Source organism: Cuculus canorus, chromosome 25, assembly GCF_017976375.1.
Source record: "Cuculus canorus isolate bCucCan1 chromosome 25, bCucCan1.pri, whole genome shotgun sequence".
Lineage (NCBI taxonomy): Eukaryota > Metazoa > Chordata > Aves > Cuculiformes > Cuculidae > Cuculus > Cuculus canorus.
Genome location: NC_071425.1, coordinates 3,157,524 through 3,178,976, shown reverse-complemented (window position 1 = coordinate 3,178,976; position 21,453 = coordinate 3,157,524). Strand labels below are relative to the sequence as shown.

Sequence of the window (21,453 nt, the reverse complement as noted above, 5' to 3'; positions counted from 1 at the left end):
ACCACCCAACGTGGGGCTGGGGCCAATCACTCCATCACCCGTCATCCCATTGCTCCATGGGGGGCTAAGGCTCATTGCCCCATAGCCCCACGTGGGGCCAAAGCTCATTACCCCATGTAGGGCTGGGACCCATTGCCTCATTGACCTATTGCTCCACGTGGGGATGGTGCTCATTGCCTCATCTCCCCACGCAGGGTTAGTGCCCATGGCCCCATGGCTCCATGGCCCCACGTGGGGCTGGTGCTCTCTGCTCATTGCCTCATGGCCCCATGACCCCATCTCCCCACAGAGAGCTGGTGCCAATTGCCCCATGGCCCCACGTGGGGCTGGTGTTCGCTGCCCCATTACCCCATAGCCCATCTCCCTACAGAGGGCTGATGCCCATGGCCCTGTTGCCCCATTGCTCATCTCCCATTGCCCTATGGCTCCACACAGGGCCAGTGCCCATTGCCCCATCTCCCCATGTCCCCATATGGGTCTAGTGCCCATTGCCCCATATCCCTATGTCCCCATATGGGGCCGGTGCCAATTGCCCCATCTCCCCATGGCCCTGTGTGGGGATGTTGCCCATTGCCCCATCTCCCCATTGCCCCCTGTGGGGCTGTTGCCCATTGCCCCATTGCCCCCTGTGGGGCTGTTGCCCATTGCCCCGTGGCCCCATGGCCCCATGTGGGGCTGTTGCCCATTGCCCCATCTCCCCATGGCCCCCTGTGGGGCTGTTGCCCATTGCCCCATCTCCCCATGGCCCCATGTGGGGCCGGTGCCCATTGCCCCATCTCCCCATTGCCCCCTGTGGGGCCGGTGCCGCCTCCCCCTGTCGCCACGCGGGGGCGCTCTGGGTCCCGGCCGGGCTCACCGCTGTCCCTTTAAGCGGCGGCCGCGGGTCGCGCGCTGACGTCACGGCGCTGCCCGGAACTCAGCTGGGTTTCCAGCACGGCTGTTCCCGGCAGCTGCCGCTCCCCCCTCCGCGCCGCGCCCTTTCCCCAGCACCTCCCCGCGGCGGGAGGCGGTGCCATCCGGGAACAGCCGCCATGGAGCAACCCCTCCTTCACCCCCCCTCGATTGGCTAATTCTGATTGGCTGGCGGGACGCGGCCCTGGCGGGGCGAGAGGGAGCGCTGCGCTGCCATTGGCTGCTCTCGTGGTGACGTCACCGGAGGGGCGGGGCCTGGCGCTGCGGATTCCCCGGCGCTCGGGCAAGGTCCGCGCGCCATCGGTACCGGGAGCTGCCGCTGCCCCGCCGGGAGCCGGTGAGAGGGGGACCGGGGGTGCGGGTGCGGGTGCCGGTGCCGGTGCCGGTGCCGCGGCGCTGAGTCCCCGGTTGCCGGTGGGCGTTGAGTCCCGGTGGTCACTGAGCCCCCGGTTGCCAGTAGGCGCTGAGCCCCGGGGACCGGTGGGCACTGAGCCCCTTAGGGTGCTGAGCCCCGGGGACCGGTGGGCAGTGAGTCCCCGGTTGCTGGTGGGTGCTGGGCCCCAGGGCCAGTCGTTGCTGGTACCCTCTGACTGATCAATGCTGAGCCCCCAGTTGACCAGAGGGTGCTGAGCACCTGGGACCGATTGGTGCTGAGCCCCAGTTGCCAGTGGGTACTGGGATCTTGGGACTGGTGGGTGCTGAGCCCCAGTTGGCACTGTGCTCCCTGCTGGCTTGTGGGTGCTGAGCCCCTAGGACCAGTGGGTGCTGAGCCCCCGGTTGCCGGTGGGTGCTGAACCCCAGTGGGTGCTGAGCCCCAGGACCGATTGGTGCTGAGACCCAGTTGTCAGTGGGCACTGGGATCCTGGGGCTGGTGGGTGCTGAGCCCAAGCTGGCCAGTTGGCGCTGGGCTCCCTGCTGGCTTGTGGGTGCTGAGCTCCTGGGACCAGTGGGTGCTGAGCCCCAGGGCCAGTCGTTGCTGACACCCTATGACTGATCAGTGCTGAGCCCCCAGTTGCCAGTGGGTGCTGAGTCCCAGTGGGTGCTGAGCCCCTGGACCGATTGGTGCTGAGACCCAGTTGCCAGTGGGCACTGGGATCCTGAGACTGGTGGGTGCTGAGCTGGCTTGTGGGTGCTAAGCCCCTGGTTGCCAGTGGGCACTGAGCCCTTTAAGGCGCTGAGCCCCAGTTGCCAGTGGGTGCTGAGCCCCAGGGCCAGTTGTTGCTGACACCCTACGACTGATCAGTGCTGAGCCCCCAGTTGACCAGAGGGTACTGAGCACCTGGGACTGATTAGTGCTGAGCCCCAGTTGCCAGTGGGTGCTGAGCCCCAGGACCGATTGGTGCTGAGCCCCAGTTGCCAGTGGGTACTGGGATCTTGAGACTGGTGGGTGCTGAGCTCCAGTTGGCACTGGGCTCCCTGCTGGCTTGTGGGTGCTGAGCCCCTGGGCCCAGTGGGTGCTGAGCCCCTGGTTGGCTGGTGGGTGCCAGGGCCACAGCTGGTGCTGGTGTTCCACCATGAGGTTCAACAAGACTCGTCACCGAGTCCTGCACTGGGGCCACAACAACCCCATGGCTCCCGGCTTGGGGATGAGCAGCTGGGAAGCTTCCCAGAGGAAAAGGCCCTGGGGGTGCTGGTCAACAGAGGCTGAACGTGAGCCAGCAGTGGCCCAGGTGGCCAAGAAGGCCACCAGCATCCTGGCTTGGGTCAGCCATGGGGTGGCCACCAGGAGCAGGGAAGGGATTGTGCCCCTATACTCATCATTGGTGAGGCTGCACCTCAAATCCTGCGTTCAGTTTTGGGTCCCTCACTCCAAGAAAGACCTTGAGGTGCTGGAGCGCGTCTGGAGAAGGGAATGGAGCTGAGGAAGGGGCTGGAGAACAAGGATTCTGCGAGCGGCTGAGGGACCTGGGGGTGTTTAGTCTGGAGAAGAGGAGGCTGAGGGGAGACCTCATCACCCTCCACTGCTCCCTGAAAGAAGGTTGTGGGGAGATGGGTGCTGGGTTCTTCTCCCAAGTAACAAGCGATGGGATGAGAGGAAACGGCCTCAAGTTGTGCTTGTGGAGGTTTAGGTTGGACATTGGGAAGAATCTCTTCATGGAAAGCGTTCTCGGGCACTGTCCCAGCTGCTCAGGGCAGTGATGGAGTCCCCATCCCTGGAGTGATTTAAAAGCCGGGCAGATGAGGTGCTCAGGGATGGTTTAGCAGTAGACGGGTATGGTTGGACTCGATCTCAATGGTCTTTTCCAACCAAATGATTCTATGGTTCTGTTCCCCACTGGAGCCGGCCTAGCACTGGGGCTGATCCTGGGGGGTCTGGGGGGGCCGAGGTTTGGTGCAATGGCACCTTCCTGGCCCCCCAACACCACATGTGCCCGGCGCCCCACGGTTTCGCTGTTGCTGGGGGGAGACAGCATGGTTCCAGCAACGGGGCTGGGTGTGAGGCCTGGCAGTGGATGCGGGCAGCACCCTGTGCTCTTGGTGAGCCATAATAAGCAGTAATTAACCTAATCCTCTGGGTTTTGCAGCAAATGGGATTTCTTTCCTTCCCACAGCTCCCAGCAGGCACCGAGCCTGGCAGCGGCTGCTCCCTGGAGCCGGTGAGACTTGGGGTCCCAGCTCCTCCAGCTCTGCTGAAGTGCTGAGGCAGCCTGCTTGCACCACACCAGCTCCAGGAGAGGGTTCAAAGCCTAAATGGGCTTCTTGGTGAGGGAAAAACCTTTGGAGAGGCTGCCAGGTCTGGTTTCAGTGGAGTTGGGCAAGGGGTTCTGCAGGATGGCCCTTGGGCCATGAACACGAGATCATAGAATGCTTTGAGTCAGAAGGGACCTCAAAGCCCATCCAGTTCCAAACCCCTGGGACACCTCCCACTGGATCCGGTTGCTCCAAGCCCCATCCAACCTGGTCTTGAATCTCTCCAGGGATGGGGCAGCCACCACTGCTCTGGGCAACCTGGGCCAGGGTTTCCCTACTCTCACAGGGAAACATTTCTCCCTAAAATCTCATCTCAATCTTCCCTCTTTCAGCTTAGAACCATTCCCCCTTGTCCTTTCCCTGCGCTTCCTGATCAAAAGCCCCTCCCCAGCTTTCCTGGAGCCCCTTTCGGTACTAGAAGGCTGCTTCCCATGGATTTGTGGACTTGCAGTGGTGGCGGAGGACAGGAGGGGTGTGGTGCTGGGCATACTGTGCCCTGTGGGTTGGCAACCACATGGCTTACAGCTCCTGCAGGAGGAGTCACAGGTGGGGATGGACACTGGAGAGCGATGAGGAACAAGGGGCTGCCTATCAGCACTGTGGCTGAGGTCCCTCTGCTCTGCTCTCTCACCCTCTTCTCCATTTGCAAATCTCCATATCACTGCTCTGTTTTTCTACCTCCAGGGCTGGCTTTGAAAAAGCTCCAGAGGAGCAGAGCCAAGTTCTCCTAAGAGCTTTTTCAAAACATGCTCATGTGTTTGCCTGCAGCAATTGGCTGCTTTGTTGTAGAACAGTTTTTCCTCAGCCTGTTGATGGCTGTGTGGAAGCACGGCAGTGCAGAGCCTGGTGTCAGCCTGGCTGGATCACTGGGGTTCCCATGAAGTGTTGTTGATGGCTTCTCATGAGCCTAGAATCATGGAATGGTTTGGGTTGGAAGGGAACTCAAAGCCCATCCAGTTCCACCCCTGCCATGGGCAGGGACACCTCCCACTGGATCCGGTTGCTCCAAGCCCCATCCAACCTGGCCTTGAACACCTCCAGGGATGAGGCAGCCACCACTGGAGAGGGGCAGACTTAGACTAGACATAAGGAGGAATTTCTTCACCATGAGAGTGGCGAGGCACTGGCCCAGGTTGCCCAGAGAAGTTGTGGCTGCCCCATCCCTGGAGGGGTTCAAGGCCAGGTTGGATGGCCCTTGGGCAGCCTGAGCCAGTGGGAGGTATCCCTGCCCATAGCAGAGGGGTGGAACTGGATGATCTTTAAGGTTCCTTCCAACCCAAACTATTCTATGATTCTCTGGGCAACCTGTGCCAGGGCATCCCCACCCTCACAAGAGAACATTTCTGATGCTTCTGCTGGTGATAGCTCTGTAATGCGACCTGTGCGACACTGTCAGTAATTGAGCTTCCTGCTGCTCATGGCACTGCAGGGGTTGAGGCGTGCTGTGGTGTCTTCCCGACCCTTTCCAGTGACTCCCATATGTGTTGCCGCTCTCCAGTGACTCCATCACTGCTTGTTGTGGGATGAAGGCTGCTCCCAGGTGCATCCCAGAAGCAAGAAAGCAGGCAGAAGGCAGTTGTGGATTTGCATCCAGGACCGCAGCCCTGTTTCACCCAAGGCTGTTGGAGTACACAGAGCTCTGCCAGTGACACTGCACAGCTCAGGTGTGGCTCTTGTGCTCCGCCCTTGCAGCGGAGCTCAAGAAAGGTGAACTTCAGCTCTGGAGCTACTTTTAGCAGCTTTGCTCTGAGCTCTGGACGGTGTGTTTACCCCTGGGCTTGCATCATGCAGCGCTTGGCCCTGGCTGCATCGGCTGCTCCCTGGCTGCGTTCCAGAGATGGGAAGAGAAGCAAACCACAAAGACAGGCAAGCCCAACGCAATCGGAAAGGTTCAACCCTCAGATCTTTAAACCCAGTTAAGAGAGGCTTCCCGGCGGCAAGGCTGGCTGGGGAGAGGCTCCTGTGCAGGGTTTTGGGGCTGATGAAATTGGAGCTTCCTTGACGCCAGTGGCTGTGGCAGTAAGGAGCGTGACAGGGACTTTGCCCCCCAGGATGGTCAGTGTTTTGGGCTGCCTGGCTGCCTCTTCTGGATGCTGGGAGGAGCTGGAGCTTGCTGCTGCGCCCAAAGAGGCAACATCTCCTGTCAGCCCTTCAAGAGAGAGCGGGGAGGCTTTCGGCTGCTTCCTGACTGTTTCCTGCTCCCGGCTGATCCTGCCTTCCCACATCCTCCCAGACTGGGTGGTGGACTGGGCCAAGGTCTTCTCCCCAGGGCTGTATTCCCTCCAGGGCTCTTGCTGTTGGCATGAGCTCACATTCTAGCAAAACAAAGCATGGCTCGAGGCTCTTCCCGACCCGCTGAGCTCATGGAGCCTTTGCCAGGCCAGGCTCTGTCTGAGCTGGGGGCTGGGAAAACTCCTTAGGATTTACTGCTTTTGCTTTGACATCCCTCAAGGTGAGAACTCAAGGAAGCAGTGGAGCTTTGGGATGGTGAGCAGAGATTGTGTCCTGCCCCGAGCTTGCCACAAGCACAGCGAGCAGGCAGTGGCCATCCCGGCAAGCTGCTGCTCCGCTCCCACTCGAGCCTGCCGTGCTCTTCCATACTCAAGCGTGTGGTCTGCGATGCCTTCCTTTGCTTCCTTGCCTTTGAGGAGATGCCTGTGGTGGGAAGAGGCAGAGTGGCTTGTGTCTCGCTGTGTGCTAGTTCTGTATTTTCAGGGATCAGTATGACGGCGCTGGGGCCCTGCTGGGGCACCGGCTTCCTGTGGCCACGGAGCATGCGCTGCGGCACGGAGGATCCTGCACTTGAGCAGGAGCTCCAGCTGCACCGTGGCCCGTCCTGTGGCTGTTTGTGGCAGTGAGAAGGGGCAGATTCAAGTCTAAATGCAGCTGCTACACAGCAACCTGAGGACTTTGCCTTTGACTTTTCGGTACTCTGCAGATCAGGGCACCAGCGCTGCCTGGAAATACTCAGGTTGTGGCTTTCTTGAAGATCTTGGATTGAGAATTCAGTGAAGCGGCATCAGGTGAAGCGATTGCAGCTCGATAGGGGAGAGTCCATCCAAAAGCAGCTTCGCACCATGGTGTGGATGGTGATGCTGCATCTTCAGCTTCCAGCTTTGGGCTGGAGCCACTGCTTATACAGGAGACGGGATGGGGCAGCGACGGAGAAGTACCTCTATGTGTGAGATGCAGTAGGAACTGAGTGTGCTGAGCTCGCCAGCATGTGGGGGACTCCGAGGTTTGTGGGTTTCAGCTCTTGCCTGACCTGTTATTTGTTGGGTTTTCTCCCCGAAGCAGCACCACGTGGCTCGTGCTGTAGCAGCGACCGAGTCCAAAGGGCTGCTCGGATGGAGGGAATGCTCCTCGCACTGTTGCAGCCAGACAAACGGCCAGTAAAGAGCAGAATCCTCCACACAATGGGGCTTTGACGCAGTGCCCGGCACTCAGTCCTGCACTGCGCCTGGCGGCTCGGTCACTCTTGGCTACAGCTGCAGAAAGCAAAAGCTCAGGTCGCAATGGCTCTGGCACTTCAAGCCAGGTCTTACTGCTGAAGGAGCAATTCTTGTGTACAGGCTCCTGCACGAGCCAGCGTCTCTCTCCTCCTCCCTTTCACCTATTGCTCCGTTGGAAACGGGCTTAGTTCACGTGTTCCTCTCCCAACGATTGCACCAGAGGGGTTGTTGGTCAAGGTTGACATTCTGTGGATGTTGCTGCTGGGAAGTTCTAAAATCCACTTTAACTCCCATGCCAGTTGCCAGTGTTTGAATTCCCCCTGTACAGGATGTTCTTCCTTTCTCTCCTTATATACTCTATCCAGAAAAATGAGTAAGGAGTTGGGTGTAGCAGACCCCTGAAGAGTATGATGCATGGTGATGCTGGAAATGCCAACTGGCAGTGGTCTGACGCACAGCCCTGCTTGGAGAAGCCACTGCAGAACCCCAGCTCTCCACTCTGGGCAGCCCCTTGGAGCCCAGGAACTGTGGTTGCGTGGTTGCAGGTGGCAACAGGGTGTTGGAAACCTGCACAGCGCCTACTCTGTGCCCTGGGCAAGGTTCAAAAGTCCTCCGTGGTGCTGCTATGTGCCCTTACTTGCTGTTAAGGCTCCATTGGTTTCTCTCGCGGCTAATGGAAGCCTGCCTGGCTCCCGTGTGGATCAGCTGCTCTCACTGTGGGGCTGATCCTTGTGTCTTCTCCTGTTTCCAGCTCATCCTGGAGCCCTGGGCAGAGCCATGTGGTTTGCTGGCAGGGAATACATCCTGTCTTGAGGGATGACATGGCTTTATTCTCTTCTCCCTCTTTTGCTGAGCGAAGCTCTGCTGGCCAGGCACTGCTCCGTGCCTCCCGGCACCCATCCTGCTGCCAGCGTGTTCCAAGACCTCCCTACCTCCCAGGATATTTGCTGTGATTTCCCTCTCTCTGGCTTCTCGGGGGCTGTCCCCCCCCGGCAGTTTCCTCGCACAGAAGCCGTTGGGCTTTTGCACTGGCGTGGGATGGAGCGCGGTGCCTGGAGCTGAGCCCAGGGTCAGCCTGGCACTCCGGACCAGTGCTGGCCCCCTCCGCCTGTGCCCTGCTCCGGCTGTGCCACCTCCCGGCTGTTCCCACATCCCAGCTGGCGCGTGACTCGCTGCGGTGACCTTTGGGAAAAGCAAACAACTTTCTGCAGGGAAGTGACGTTCTGCTGGTGTCGAGCAGAGCTCCGTGCCTTCGGTTCCCGAGCTCAGCTTGCCGTCCCCTCGCTGGCGTTGGTTTGATTTCCATCGATACACGAGTTGTGAACTCGAAAATTGCTCCTTCCTTGTTTCTGTTGTTTCCTGGCAGTCTCCGCCTTCTGCACTTACTGTAAGCTCTGCAGCTCCTTCCCTGCCTCCCGGCGCAGAGGTAGATATGCGCCGAGGGTGCCTGGAAGACATTGGCACCAGATTAAAGCTTTCTACCTGTTGCTGGTGACCTACATCTCCAAGACCCTTCCCTTCCTCCTGGAAAGAAGGTAGGAAAACTTTGGGAAATGGGGCCTCTCTTTAGGAGAAAGCTTTGCTGAAGGCAGATATTTGGTGCTCACCAGGCAGATGGAAGCTCAATTCCTGAAACCAAGCCTGGAGCTGTGTTTCCTGTGCTCTGGGCGCTCCTGTGCAGCTCAGCATGGGTTTGAGGGGTTTAATGACTTTAGGACCTGCCTGCGATGTAGCTTTTAACCCTGGTCTGACCTTGGGGTGTGAGGTGCAGTGTGAAGCGAGGCTTCGTACCTCTCTGGGTTTGGCAGCGTGGCTGTGTCTTGCCTGACCGGTTTGGGGCTGCGCCCAGGCTGTTGGCTTCTGCCTTCCTGAGCCGGTGGGGTTTGTTGGCTGAAAGATGCTCCATATGGGTGGAAGAGGACAAGAATTGGTGCAGCAGGCAGAGCCTGCCTGCTGTGTTCCTGTAATCTGGTGCAAATGGTCACCGGCTGCTGGTGCCAGCGCGAGCTCTGCTTGTCTTAAATGTATTGGATTAATTTCATGACGTGGTGAAAAGAGAATGAGTCAGAATCCAGGCTTTATTCAGCTTCACAGTTGGGGCAGCTGGAGCAAAACCTCTCTGCCATTGCTCTTCTTGGGAAGCTCGCCAGGGCGGGCGAGGCTGAGGTCAAAGCCACCTTAAAATCATAGAGTCATGGAATGGTTTGGGTTAGAAGGGAAATTAAAGCCCATCCAGTTCCAACTCCTACAATAGATAGGGACACCTCCCACTGGATCTGGTTGCTCCAAGCCCCATCCAACCAGGCCTTGGACACCTCCAGGGATGGAGACTCCACCCCTGCCCTGGGCAGCCGGTTCCAGTCCTTCACTCCTCTTTCAGTAAAGAATTTTTTCCCGACATCCAGTCTAACTCTTCTGTGGTACAACTCGAGGCGTTTCCTCTTATCCTGTCGCTTGTTACTTGGGAGAAGAGCCTCGCTACAACCTCCTTTCCAGGAGCTGCAGAGAACGATGAGGTCTCTCCTCAGCCTCCCCTTCTTCAGGCTAAGCAGCCCCAGGGTCGCTGGGCTCATCCCTTGGGGTATGTTGGAGCTCTGCAGCATCCTGAGCCCAGAGTTGTGTGCCCAGCAGCTGCCCTGGCCCCACGCTGCCCTCAGAGGGATGGGCACTTCACTGGTTTCCCCAGAGCCGCGTTCCCTGTGATCACTGTGCCCCGGCTGCCCCTGATTCTCTCTCCCCGAAGGGCAGCAGTGGTCGTGGCCGTGTGCTGCCAAATGGCCGGCAGGAGGGAGCCTGGATGCTCCTGATGCCAGCTCCAAGCAGCATGTGTGGTTGTCCCACCAGGTGTCCGGAGCTGGCCAGGATGGCGCAGTGGAACCAGCTGCAGCAGCTCGACACGCGGTACCTGGAGCAGCTCCACCAACTCTACAGTGACAGCTTTCCCATGGAGCTCCGGCAGTTCTTGGCCCCGTGGATTGAGAGCCAGGACTGGTAAGGCCTTGAGAAATGTAGGGATTTCGCTTGGGACATACATCCTGGGGAAGCAGTGGGTCTGGGGGAGCTCTGCACTCTTCCTGGGCTCTTGACGTGGCAGGACCGATCCTCCTTCCCAAGGCCAAGGAGGAGTGGGGACTCTGCTCGGACCAGGAGAAGGGATACCTCCAAAGCAACGGCATCCCCCTCCAGCGCTGACTTACGTTGGTTTCTGTCATAAACGGGGTTGACACAAAGCACCAGTTTCTGGATCCCATCCAGTGAGCACGGAGAACTGATGAGGTGCTCATGTGCGCTGTCTGCCTTAAGGCCAAGTCCAAAACTTCTCTGTCACCTTGTCTTTGCGGGCACGTTCCGTGGGTTCAGTTTCTTGGTGTGAAGCAAGCCGGGTCTGCTCTAGCCCTTGCTCCAGGGCACGTTGGGAAGATGACTGGGGTGTTAAACTGTGTGAAGGATGGCGGGTGTGAGCAGAGCCGCCCTGCTTGCCCTTTCCTCTTTGTCGGACACCCAGGACTCTGTCCTCCCTCACGCAGGGCGTACGCTGCCAGCAAGGAGTCGCACGCCACGCTGGTGTTCCATAACCTGCTGGGAGAGATCGACCAACAATACAGCCGCTTCCTGCAGGAGTCCAATGTCTTGTACCAGCACAACCTGCGGCGCATCAAGCAGTTCCTGCAGGTGAGTTGGGAAGCTCTGGTTTGGCTTGGAAGTCCCGCGGCTTTCTAGGCGCAGCTCTAAAGGATGCAGAAGTCCCAGGTATTGCATTGTGCCTGCTAACCTTGAGGTTTGAACTTTTTACAGAGCAGATACTTGGAGAAGCCAATGGAAATAGCTCGCATCGTGGCTCGCTGCCTGTGGGAAGAGTCCCGGCTCCTCCAGACAGCTGCCACCGCAGCCCAGGTCAGTGGCTTGGGTGTCCTGGGGCTGCTGCCCCACCCTGCAGCGCTGTGTGGGTGCTCGGCACTGTAGGGAAGCTGCAGGCTGAAGTTCCCTGCTTCCTTCAGTAACCATAGCTGCTTTTTGTGGATGAATGGTCCAGCTGCAGGGGCTGATAACGGCAGCTCTCTGGGCAGCAGCTGCTTCCCCCAAGGATGTCTGGGGTGGCTGGTGGCTTTGGTGCACGTCTTTCTCCCTTCTCGCCCCTTGCATGGGATGTGCCCTGCGCTGTGCATCTTGTGATGCAGCCCTGGAGCTCATGCTGCGAGCGTGCAACCATCTGCACTGATGTTTGTTCACGATGGGGTGAAAACCCTCCCTGGGAAACCCCATCAGGGTGGGAGGGGAATGTCCCTGGCTAGTGGCTCTGGTCTAATGCCCTCCTTGTCCCCTCTGCAGCAAGGGGGACAGGCAACACATCCAACAGCAGCAGTAGTGACAGAGAAGCAGCAGATGCTGGAGCAGCATCTGCAGGATGTGAGGAAGAGAGTGCAGGTATGTGTGCTACCGAGGCACCTCCTCCTTTCCCCACCCCTGCAATTTAGGGCTTTGAATAAATCCACACCTCTTGCCTTGCAGGATCTGGAGCAGAAGATGAAAGTGGTGGAGAATCTCCAGGATGACTTTGATTTTAACTACAAGACTTTGAAAAGCCAAGGAGGTAATGGAAGCTCATTAACATCTGGAAAAGTGTGTTACTGCAAGGGAACTTGCTGGAGGCTGTATTCCAGCTCTCCTGGTGCCTCCTCTCCAAGCAAGAAGGGTGGCTTAGGTTCAGGGCATTTGCATGGTAATTGGAGAAACCTTGTCTTTTCTTTCTGCCACTGTTCCTGCCTCCAGGGGCAGAGAAATGGCTGTGGAGGTGATAGTGGTGCTGTGCATGCAGGAAAGCCAGTAAAGGTGCTTGGAGGCTGTGTGAGATCGCTGCTTAACTATTTAGCACCTTTCTAGGGAGCTGCTTCTTTGCAATGGAAGTGTTTTGTTTGTGTGATGCTTGGGAGGGTAGGAGTCCACATTCTTGGCTGAAGGTGTCTCCCCTCTCTGCACAGACATGCAGGATCTGAATGGAAACAATCAGTCAGTGACTCGGCAGAAGATGCAGCAGCTGGAACAGATGCTGACGGCGCTGGATCAAATGCGGAGGGTATGTCATGCTCCTGGCCCTCCGGATGCCCCTGGGATGCAGTGGTGCCCTTTTTCTGGAGTATGTTTGACATCCTTGGTGGCCAGAACTGAGTGCAGCAGTGGAAACACAGCCCCAAGTGACTTCTTTCTTCTCTGTGAAACTTGCAGATCTCTGAGGGAGTCAGAAGGGGTTGAGGGTTCTGCTTTCTTTGTCAACAGGGTATCGTGAGCGAGCTGGCTGGCCTGTTGTCAGCCATGGAGTATGTGCAGAAGATGCTGGCGGATGAGGAATTGGCAGACTGGAAGAGACGGCAGCAGATCGCCTGCATTGGCGGCCCACCAAATATCTGCTTAGACCGGCTCGAGAACTGGTAGGAGCTGCTTGGGATTTGTGTCAGTCCCTAGAGAGGTGGCACTCACACACCTGCAGTGGAAATGAGCTCTTTGCCTCTGGAAATATCTTTGCAAAAAGGCTTCTGATGCCTGCAAGCCTAAATGTAGTCCACTAGTTGGCCTGATCCTTGACAGTGGGCACTAGTGCTGAAATGATTAGCCCCAGGCCCGGGGAATTTTAAAGCTGCTGTGAGAAGTTCCTGGTCCTGTCTCTTGGGCGCCTGTAGGTTTTGTAATGCCTGGTTTAGGATTATGCACTGGGCCAGGAGCCATAGATACGTTGTCTGCTGGTTTGGTACGGAGAGCATCCTCTCTCGCACAAGCAAAGGGAGAGGAGGGCTCTGCAGCCAGAGCTAACGCTGGTTCTCCCTGCTCCCCTAGGATAACCTCTCTTGCCGAATCACAGCTCCAGACCCGGCAGCAGATCAAGAAATTGGAAGAACTGCAACAGAAAGTGTCCTACAAAGGTGACCCCATTGTCCAACACCGGCCCATGTTGGAGGAGCGGATTGTGGAGCTGTTTAGGAACTTGATGAAAAGGTGCCGAAGGCTGGGAGGGAGCTGCGGGCAGTTTCCTTGGCACAGGGTAGAGGGATGGGTGGGCAGTGAGCTTGCTGGGTCAGGCCAGAGGTTTGACTGTGGTTTTTGTGCCTTTCCAACACAGCGCTTTTGTCGTGGAGAGGCAGCCCTGCATGCCCATGCACCCCGACCGGCCCCTGGTCATCAAAACCGGCGTGCAGTTCACCACCAAAGTCAGGTGGGTCACTGGTTCCTGCCATCCCCTCAGGTGTAAGAGAAAGCTGAGCAGGATTGCTCTCTGAAGGAGATCATAGAATCACCAGGTTGGAAAGGACCCACTGGATCATCGAGTCCAACCATTCCTAACACTCCCTAAACCATGTCCCTAAGCACTTCATCCACCCGTTCCTTAAACACCTCCAGGGAAGGCGACTCGACCCCCTCCCTGGGCAGCTGTTCCAGTGCCCGAGGACTCTTTCCGTGAAGAATTTTTTTCTGATATCCAGTCTGACCCTCCCCTGGCAGAGCTTCAGGCCATTCCCCCTTGTCCTGTCCTCTGTCACTTGGGAGAAGAGCCCAGCTCCCTCCTCTCCACAACCTCCTTTCAGGCAGTTGTAGAGAGCAATAAGGTCTCCCCTCAGCCTCCTCTTCTCCAGGCTGAACACCCCCAGCTCTCTCAGCCGCTCCTCGTAACCCTTGTTCTCCAGCCCCTCAGCAGCTTCGTTGCTCTTCTCTGGACACACTCCAGAGCCTCAACATCCTTCTTGTGGTGAGGGGCCCAGGACTGAACACAGTATTCAAGGTGTGGTCTCCCCAGTGCCGAGTACAGAGGGAGAATCCCCTCCCTGGCCCTGCTGGTCACACCGTTTCTGATCCAAGCCAAGATGCCATTGGCCTTCTTGGCCCCCTGGGCACACTGCTGGCTCATGGTCAGTCGCTGTCAACCATTACCCCCAGGTCCTTCTCCTCCGTGCAGCTCTCCAGGCACTCTTCCCCCAGTCTGTAGCACTGCACAGGGTTGTTGTGCCCCAAGTGCAGGACCCGGCATTTGGCCTTGTTGAACCTCATGCCATTGGTCTCAGCCCAGCGGTCCAGCCTGTTCAGATCCCTTTGGAGCCTCCCTACCCTCCAGCAGATCGACACTTCCTCCCAGCTTAGTGTCATCCGCAAACTTGCTGAGGGTGCACTCAATGCCTTCATCCAGGTCATTGATAAAGACATTGAACAGTGTTGGACCCAGTACCGAGCCCTGAGGAACCCCACTTGTAACTGGGCTCCAGCTGGATGCAGCCTCCAGCTTGCCTGGGCTGGGAATGAACCCCAGCGGGTTGGCCCTGCGCGAGTGCCGCCTGGGTGACTCAGTGCAGGGCTGGCGGCTGCTGGCTGGGGCTCTGCCGTGTTCCTGGAGGCAGTCGCGGTTCTGGTAAATCCCACTGTGGGGGCGGGCGGCAGGAAGCGTCATCGTATCCCTGACCAGCTGCCTCTCAGCTGGCCTGTGTTCCTGCCAGCCTTTGCAGAGAGAGGCTGCTCCCACTTAATCTCTACCTGGAGCTTGTTCACCATCTCCCAGCTTTGCCCCTGGTGCCTCTTGGCGTGCGGCAGCAACCTGCCCACGGAGCAGAGAGCAGGGTATCGTTCAGAGCGGATGGCTGCCTAGCGTGGGCTGTCAGCAGTCAAAACGAGCCCTTCTTGGGGGGCTCACGGAGGTGTCGAGGCTGACATGTCGCAGGCTTGCGTGCAGACGGGCTCGGGGATGTTGGACGAGCTGGGTAATGCTGCCTCCCTGGGGCTTTGTGGTGTGAACCGTGGTGCTGCCTGCCGGGGGTGCGTAGAGCACTGCTCTCCATCCAACTCTGCTGCAGTCTGTGCCAGACGCTGTCTTGAACTGGAGTTGTTTGTGTATGCAGGGTATTCACGCTCACATTCTTGCCTCTCCTCCCTCTTTGCAGGTTGTTGGTCAAGTTTCCAGAGCTGAATTATCAACTGAAAATTAAAGTCTGCATTGACAAGTGAGTTCTGCGCTCTGATCTTAGCAGCGTTGGGTTGGGTTACTGCAGCGGAACGTGTCCTGCTGCCCTTGGGTCCAGCTCCAGCCCTGCCCTGAGGGCCAGCGTGACCCCTGGTAGCAGGGGAGGATACAGGATCTCTTGGGTTCTTTCCCATTTTGGAGACAGCCTGGGGGGGGCTTGTGGGATCCCAAGGGTTCATTCCAATTTTGGGAACAGCCTGGAGGGCCTGTGGGATCCCAAGGATTCATCCTCATGTAGGGAACAGCCTGGGGGGCTTGTGGGATCCCAAGGATTCATCCTCATGTAGGGAACATCCTGGAGGGCTTATGGCATCACAAGGATTTGTCCTCATGTGGGGTAAATCTTGCGGGGCTCATGGGATCCCAAGGATTTGTTCCCATGTGGGGAACATCCTGGGGGGCTTATGGGGTCACGAGGATTCTTTCCTGTGTGGGGAATGTCCTGGGGAGCTTGTGGGATCCTAAGGGTTCGTCCTCATGTGTGGGGCAGCCTGGGGGACTCGTGAGACTCAATGTTGTGGTGCAGCCAGCCCCACACGCCAGCCTGTCTGCATTGAGGTTGGAAGGCTGTGGCCATGACCAGGTGTCTCTCTTCCCCTTCCTAGGGACTCTGGGGATGTTGCAGCACTTCGGGGGTAAGTGCAATGGTTTGGTGGTTTTTTTTTCCCTTGCTTCTGCTTTTAATCCTGGCAAGATCCTACTGTACATTTGCTCCGGGAGGGCCTGTCAGCTCATGCTGTGTCTTTCCTCTTTTGAGGTCCCGGAAGTTTAACATCCTGGGGACAAACACCAAGGTCATGAACATGGAAGAGTCAAACAACGGCAGCCTCTCAGCAGAGTTCAAGCACCTGGTAAGTACCACGAGCTCTCGGGCTGCTTCTGTTAAGGCCGTGTGATGTCGTGGTTTTAACTTCAGCCCGTTCCTTCTCTCTGCAGACCTTACGGGAGCAGCGGTGTGGAAATGGAGGCAGAGCCAACTGTGATGTAAGTTCTGGGGTCGCCCTGGGTGTGAGAGCCCTTTGCTGGCAGCTCTGCTCCCTGCTGAGCAGCTGAGCCACGAGGGGAAGTGGGAGCCCTGCCCCGAGCGGGGGTATCCGCAGGCATCCTCTGGTGCGTTGGCAGCTGCCACGCCAGCTCTTTCCACCCTGACCTGAGCAGCATTGGGCCTCGTGGCCCAAGGGCAGCCGTCTGTGTTGTCATCATGTTCTTTTCCACCTTAGGCCTCGCTGATCGTCACCGAGGAGCTGCACCTCATCACCTTTGAGACAGAGGTGTATCACCAGGGGCTGAAGATCGACCTGGAGGTGAGCTGTGGGTTACTGCCTGGGTACCCTGGGAGATGTCTCAGCCTGTAGTGACATCCTGTCTTTGCAGACCCACTCGCTGCCTGTGGTGGTCATCTCCAACATCTGCCAGATGCCCAATGCCTGGGCGTCCATCCTGTGGTACAACATGCTGACCAACAACCCCAAGGTAGGGCCTGTCGCTATGGGGACAACTGGTAGGGCAGCAGCGCAAGCTTTGGGACCAGAGCATCCCAGCAGGCAGAGAGGGGGAAGCTGTGGCCTGAGAGCACGGCTTGGGCAAGACTTCTGTCCCACATCCCGCTCAGGGCTGTGTCTTCCCTTGCACAGAACGTGAACTTCTTCACCAAGCCCCCCATCGGGACGTGGGACCAGGTGGCAGAGGTGCTGAGCTGGCAGTTCTCTTCTACCACAAAGCGTGGCCTCAGCATTGAGCAGCTGACGACTCTGGCAGAAAAACTCCTAGGTAACCTGGTGTGGGTGTCCTGCTTGTCCCTGCTGTCCCTCAGGTTGTTCCCTGGAAACGATGTCTTTGGAAGAACAGCTCTATCTAAATGTTGATGCTGTTCTTCTCTGCCAGGACCAGGTGTGAACTACTCGGGCTGTCAGATCACCTGGGCCAAGTTCTGCAAGGTAGAACTCCTTCTCTTCTCCCGAGTGCCTTCCTTTGGTTGTTCCTTTCCTGCAGGCTGTGCTCACAGCCTTTCTGCCCTCTTCCTCAGGAGAACATGGCTGGCAAAGGCTTCTCTTTCTGGGTCTGGCTGGACAACATCATTGACTTGGTGAAAAAGTATATCCTGGCGCTGTGGAACGAGGGGTGAGCCTTGGCCAGCCTCAGTCTGGACTTCTGGTGGGGCTGAGCCTTGGGAGGGGTCCCACGAGTGCTGTCCCGACAGAGTGGGATGCCTTATCCAGGAGCAGGTGGGCTCTCCTGGGATGCTTTTTCTGTCCAAGCCCTGTTGGCTTGGATGAAACCCTTCCCTGGCACCTGAGAACCACTAAAATGTTGATGGCTCTGCTGCTGTGCAGAGAGCTGGTGGGGTTCACATCCTGGCATACCTGCCCTGGTGTCTTGACCACCCTTGCTCTGCTCGCTTCCTGCTGCCCAGGTACATCATGGGATTCATCAGCAAGGAGAGGGAACGAGCCATCCTGAGCACTAAGCCTCCAGGAACCTTCCTGCTCCGGTTCAGCGAGAGCAGCAAGGAAGGTGGCATCACCTTCACGTGGGTGGAGAAGGACATCAGTGGTACGTTGCATTCCCCCTTCGCTTCCCTGGGTGCTGTGCATTGCTCAGCCAGCGTTCCTGGCTCTGAAGCAGGGCTTGGACCACGGCAATGTCCCCTGATAAGACATTTATCCTTCGTCCCTGGCCTGACAAGCCCTCTCCCTAGCTTAAGTCTTTGAGCGTGGGTGCCCTTTGCTGGGCTCTGCTCTCTCTGGCCACATCCTGGCCGTATGGTGTGGTCTTCCACAGCACTGGAACCACCTGGCAGGTCCCTATCCTGCTCCATGGGCTGCTGGGTGTCTCATGAGGCACAGCACAGCCTGAGGCCCATCTATCCTGTCCCTTCTGCTCCTGGGGTGTTTGAGGAAGGCACTGCCTCCACCTGGGGAACGTGGGTGTCTTTGCCCTGTGTCAAAAGTTTCCTTGTACAGGGAAAACCCAGATCCAGTCTGTGGAGCCTTACACCAAGCAGCAGTTGAACAACATGTCATTCGCGGAGATCATCATGGGCTACAAAATCATGGATGCCACCAACATCCTGGTGTCTCCCTTGGTGTATCTGTACCCGGACATCCCCAAGGAGGAGGCGTTTGGGAAGTACTGCCGTTCCGAGAGCCAGGAGCACTCTGAAGCTACTGACTCAGGTAGTCGTTGACTTTCTGCATTCCAGCACGGCTCCTGCATTGCAGGGAGGCTCCAGGGACAGCACTGGTGGAAGGGCTGTCACCAGCTGGGATCTTCTGCCATTTCCCAGAGGACACAGCTGTGGCGTTGGACTGGCAGCTGGGTCCCCACAGGGTGGGAAGGGTCTGCAGGTCTGTGCTCTAGAGGGAAAGGAGATCAGGGTTCCTCCTCTGGCAGCTGGTGACACGGCTGCTTCCTCCTCTGCAGGTGCTGCTCCGTATCTGAAGACCAAGTTCATCTGCGTCACCCCGTGAGTGTTCCTGGGGGTGTCTGGGAGCGTTGGGGGGATTTATATGTGCAGTTTTGCTTGAGAGGGGATTTCCTTCCCACTGCTGCCCAGGCTGCTCTGGGCAGGGGGAGACCGCGGGGCTGAGCTGGGCTCTGGCTTGCTGCCCTAACCACAGGCCTGTTCTTTCCCTCCCTGGGCCTCTTTCCTCTGGAGAGCTCTTGGGACTGGCTCAGCCTGGTGGAAAGGGGCTGTCAGGGAGCTCTGGCCATACCCTGACTCAAGAGGTTTCCATGCGTCTAGCACCATGGAATGGTTTGGGTTGGAATGGAACTCAAAGCCCATCCAGTCCCACCCCTGCCATGGGCAGGGACACCTCCCACTGGATCCGGTTGCTCCAAGCCCCATCCAACCTGGCCTTGAACCCCTCCAGGGATGGGGCAGCCACCACTGCTCTGGGCAACCTGGGCCAGGGCCTCCCCACCCTCACGGGGAAACATTTCTTCCTAAGATCTCATCTCAATCTCCTTTCTTTGAGCTTCAAACCATTCCCCCTCATCCTGTCCTTGCCCTCCCTGATCCAGAGCCCCTCCCCAGCTTTCCTGGAGCGCCTTTCAGTCCTGGAAGCTGCTCTAAGGTCTTTTTTCTTCCTTCTTCGGACAGCACCTCCTTCAGCAACACCATCGACCTGCCCATGTCCCCGCGCACCCTGGACTCGCTCATGCAGTTCGGCAACAACGGCGAGGGAGCAGAGGCCAATGCAGGAGGGCAGTTTGGTGAGTCTGGTGGGTCCTGGCATCGAGGGCTCCTGGCTGCCACTGCACATGGTGCCTGATAACCCCTGATTGTGTCTCCCGCAGAGTCGCTGACCTTCGACATGGAGATGACGCAGGAATGTGCTTCTTCACCCATGTGAGATGCTCGAGTGGCGCTGGTGGGCGCCTTCCCAGGACTCTGCCTCTCGCCTCCACAGAGCTCCTTGGCTCTTGCCTGGCTCAGTCGTGGTTACTCTGGGCCTTTCCTTGGAGGAGCCAAGGGCCGAGGCACTTGCCACCAATTCCTTGTTTGATCCAAGTGAGCACCGCCGTCTCCAGGGTGGTGCCACTCATCTCTTTAGGGGAATTTGGGGGGGGGATGAACCTTTTTCTATTTCCTTCCGTAACGGTTTTTTATTCTTGTTTTGCTCATTCAAGTGCCTATTAGCCTCCGATCGCAGCCTCAGTCTCTACAAACGCTTCTGCAGCCCCAGTTGTGCTGCCTGTTGTTGAAAGCTGCTTTCCTGACTGCTAGAGTCCAAAAGCTCTCGAAGATCTTATGAGCCTGGATCCACCTCCAGGTTCCTGAGAAAGGATGGGCCGGTTGTGGCCTCCACGTGGGTTCCTCAATGTATTGTGTGATGAGATCTGCTTTGCTGCTGCCCCAGGAGCCCTCATGGAGCTCATGGAGTGCAGTGTGGAGCACTCCATGGAGCTCATGGAGCGCATGGAGTGCAGTGTGGTCTCCTCTCTGCATCTTTAGCCCTGCTTTTGGCCAGGAGGACCAGCAAGCAGCTCTAAGCCACCAGTTGGATGGGCCCAGGTGATGCTTCCACAGGGCTTTGCTGGGAGCAGGGAGTTTTGGTGGCTGCCTGTGCTTGCCACCACCTTCCTGCCGCAGCACGGAAGGGACAACTAGTTTCCGTCAGTGATATGTCCCAACACCGGTACATCCCTGTGAGCATGGAGTGTTTTGAGGCCTGGGTGAAATCACAGAGGCTCTTCTGACCAGCACTGCATGGCCTGCCCTGGCCCTGTTCCCTCTGGGATGGCTTGGGATGGCCAGGCAGTAGGTTTGGAGCTTCTTGGGGGCTTTACGTGGCTTTTTTTTGTTGGAGGTTGGCTGTCGTCGTTAAGGTAGGAGGTGGCAATTGAATTGAAGGGAGCGGGATGTACGCGAGGAGAGGAATCCACCGTGGGTCAGCACTCGGTGGAGATGTGAGTGTTGCAAAGGGCAGGTTTCCTGCTCGAGGGAGTCGAGGAAAGCTGGAGGCTGTGCTGACCGATGGCTGTGGTTCAATATTTTACCAAAACAGGGGCAGCCCTCCTGCCCTTTCCATGCAGGGTGGATGCAGACGTGGATGAGCAAAGAAGGGGAGTGAGAGGCAGCTGAGATCTACCCCCGTCCCCCTCCCCAGCATCTGGTAGCCCGTGGTGTTAGCGAGACTCTGGTGGCACGAGGGGGTTGGTGCTGTGCTCAGCAGAGAAACATCTTACTGGGCACCAGCCCGGGGCTTTACAGGTCCGATGTGTCTTGGTTTGGGTCAGGGTGGAGAGAAACCCTCAATCTTTTGTACCAGTGATGCTGCAGGGATGATCCAGCGCGTGGCTCTGGCTCTTCTGCCCAGTGAAGACCGTGGGGTGTCCCTGCAGCCCCCCAACTGCAGACAAAGCTGTCAGCATCACAGCCAGAAGGCAGGGCAAGGGGTAGGATCCCCAGGGAAGGGAGAGAGAGCACTGTTGAGTCCAGACTCTGAGCTGTGCGTGGGCACCAGGTGGTGGCTGTGGCTGGCCTTGGGGTCAGGAAAATGCCCTTGGAAGCTGGGAGGTGCTGAGAGGGAACGAGACTCGTTCCCCTTGCTCATGTGTGGCTGCCCCCAGCTGCTGTAGGCCTGGGCAGCATTCAATACTGTAAAAAAATCTTATTTTTTTGTATATTTTATTGCTGTATTTACAGGCTTTTACCTCCAAAATAAAGGCTCTGAAGCGACGTGCGCCGAGGGGGGGTGAGTTCAGCTGTGGCTGCGTGCGGCGCCTGCCTTACCCCGCTCCGGGAACTGGGGCCTCTCTCAGTGAAATGCCTGCCCTGACGCCAGAGCTGCGGTTTAGCTCGACGTAACCCAGCCTGCACCTGGCTCTGCGCCGCTGCCCAGCGCGCGTGGGCTGCTGGCGGCCGCCCGTCTTATCTGCGTGCAGCAGGGCGCT

General features: G+C 57.9%; 1 protein-coding gene across 4 annotated transcripts; it reads left to right on the top strand.

Moving 5' to 3' along the window:
• The first annotated feature begins 1,138 nt into the window (after nt 1-1,138).
• On the top strand, nt 1,139-21,253 carry STAT3 (signal transducer and activator of transcription 3). Of its 4 annotated transcripts, none has more exons than XM_054088355.1 (24): nt 1,139-1,249; nt 9,900-10,046; nt 10,583-10,727; nt 10,851-10,949; nt 11,385-11,480; nt 11,565-11,646; nt 12,035-12,129; nt 12,330-12,481; nt 12,885-13,043; nt 13,168-13,260; nt 14,972-15,031; nt 15,657-15,686; nt 15,809-15,902; nt 15,988-16,035; nt 16,272-16,355; nt 16,426-16,524; nt 16,686-16,821; nt 16,936-16,988; nt 17,078-17,172; nt 17,465-17,604; nt 18,015-18,227; nt 18,475-18,517; nt 19,157-19,269; nt 19,354-21,253. In XM_054088355.1, the coding sequence occupies exons 2-24, from the start codon at nt 9,919-9,921 to the stop codon at nt 19,407-19,409; spliced, it is 2,313 nt and encodes a 770-aa protein (XP_053944330.1). In that variant the 5' UTR covers nt 1,139-1,249; nt 9,900-9,918; the 3' UTR covers nt 19,410-21,253. The 4 variants fall into 4 exon arrangements, with proteins under 4 accessions (XP_053944330.1, XP_053944327.1, XP_053944329.1 ...); XM_054088352.1 differs by having other exon boundaries at nt 18,015-18,230; nt 19,354-21,252; XM_054088354.1 differs by lacking the exon at nt 1,139-1,249 and adding an exon at nt 6,430-6,626 and having other exon boundaries at nt 18,015-18,230; nt 19,354-21,252.
• Nucleotides 21,254-21,453: the final 200 nt, after the last annotated feature.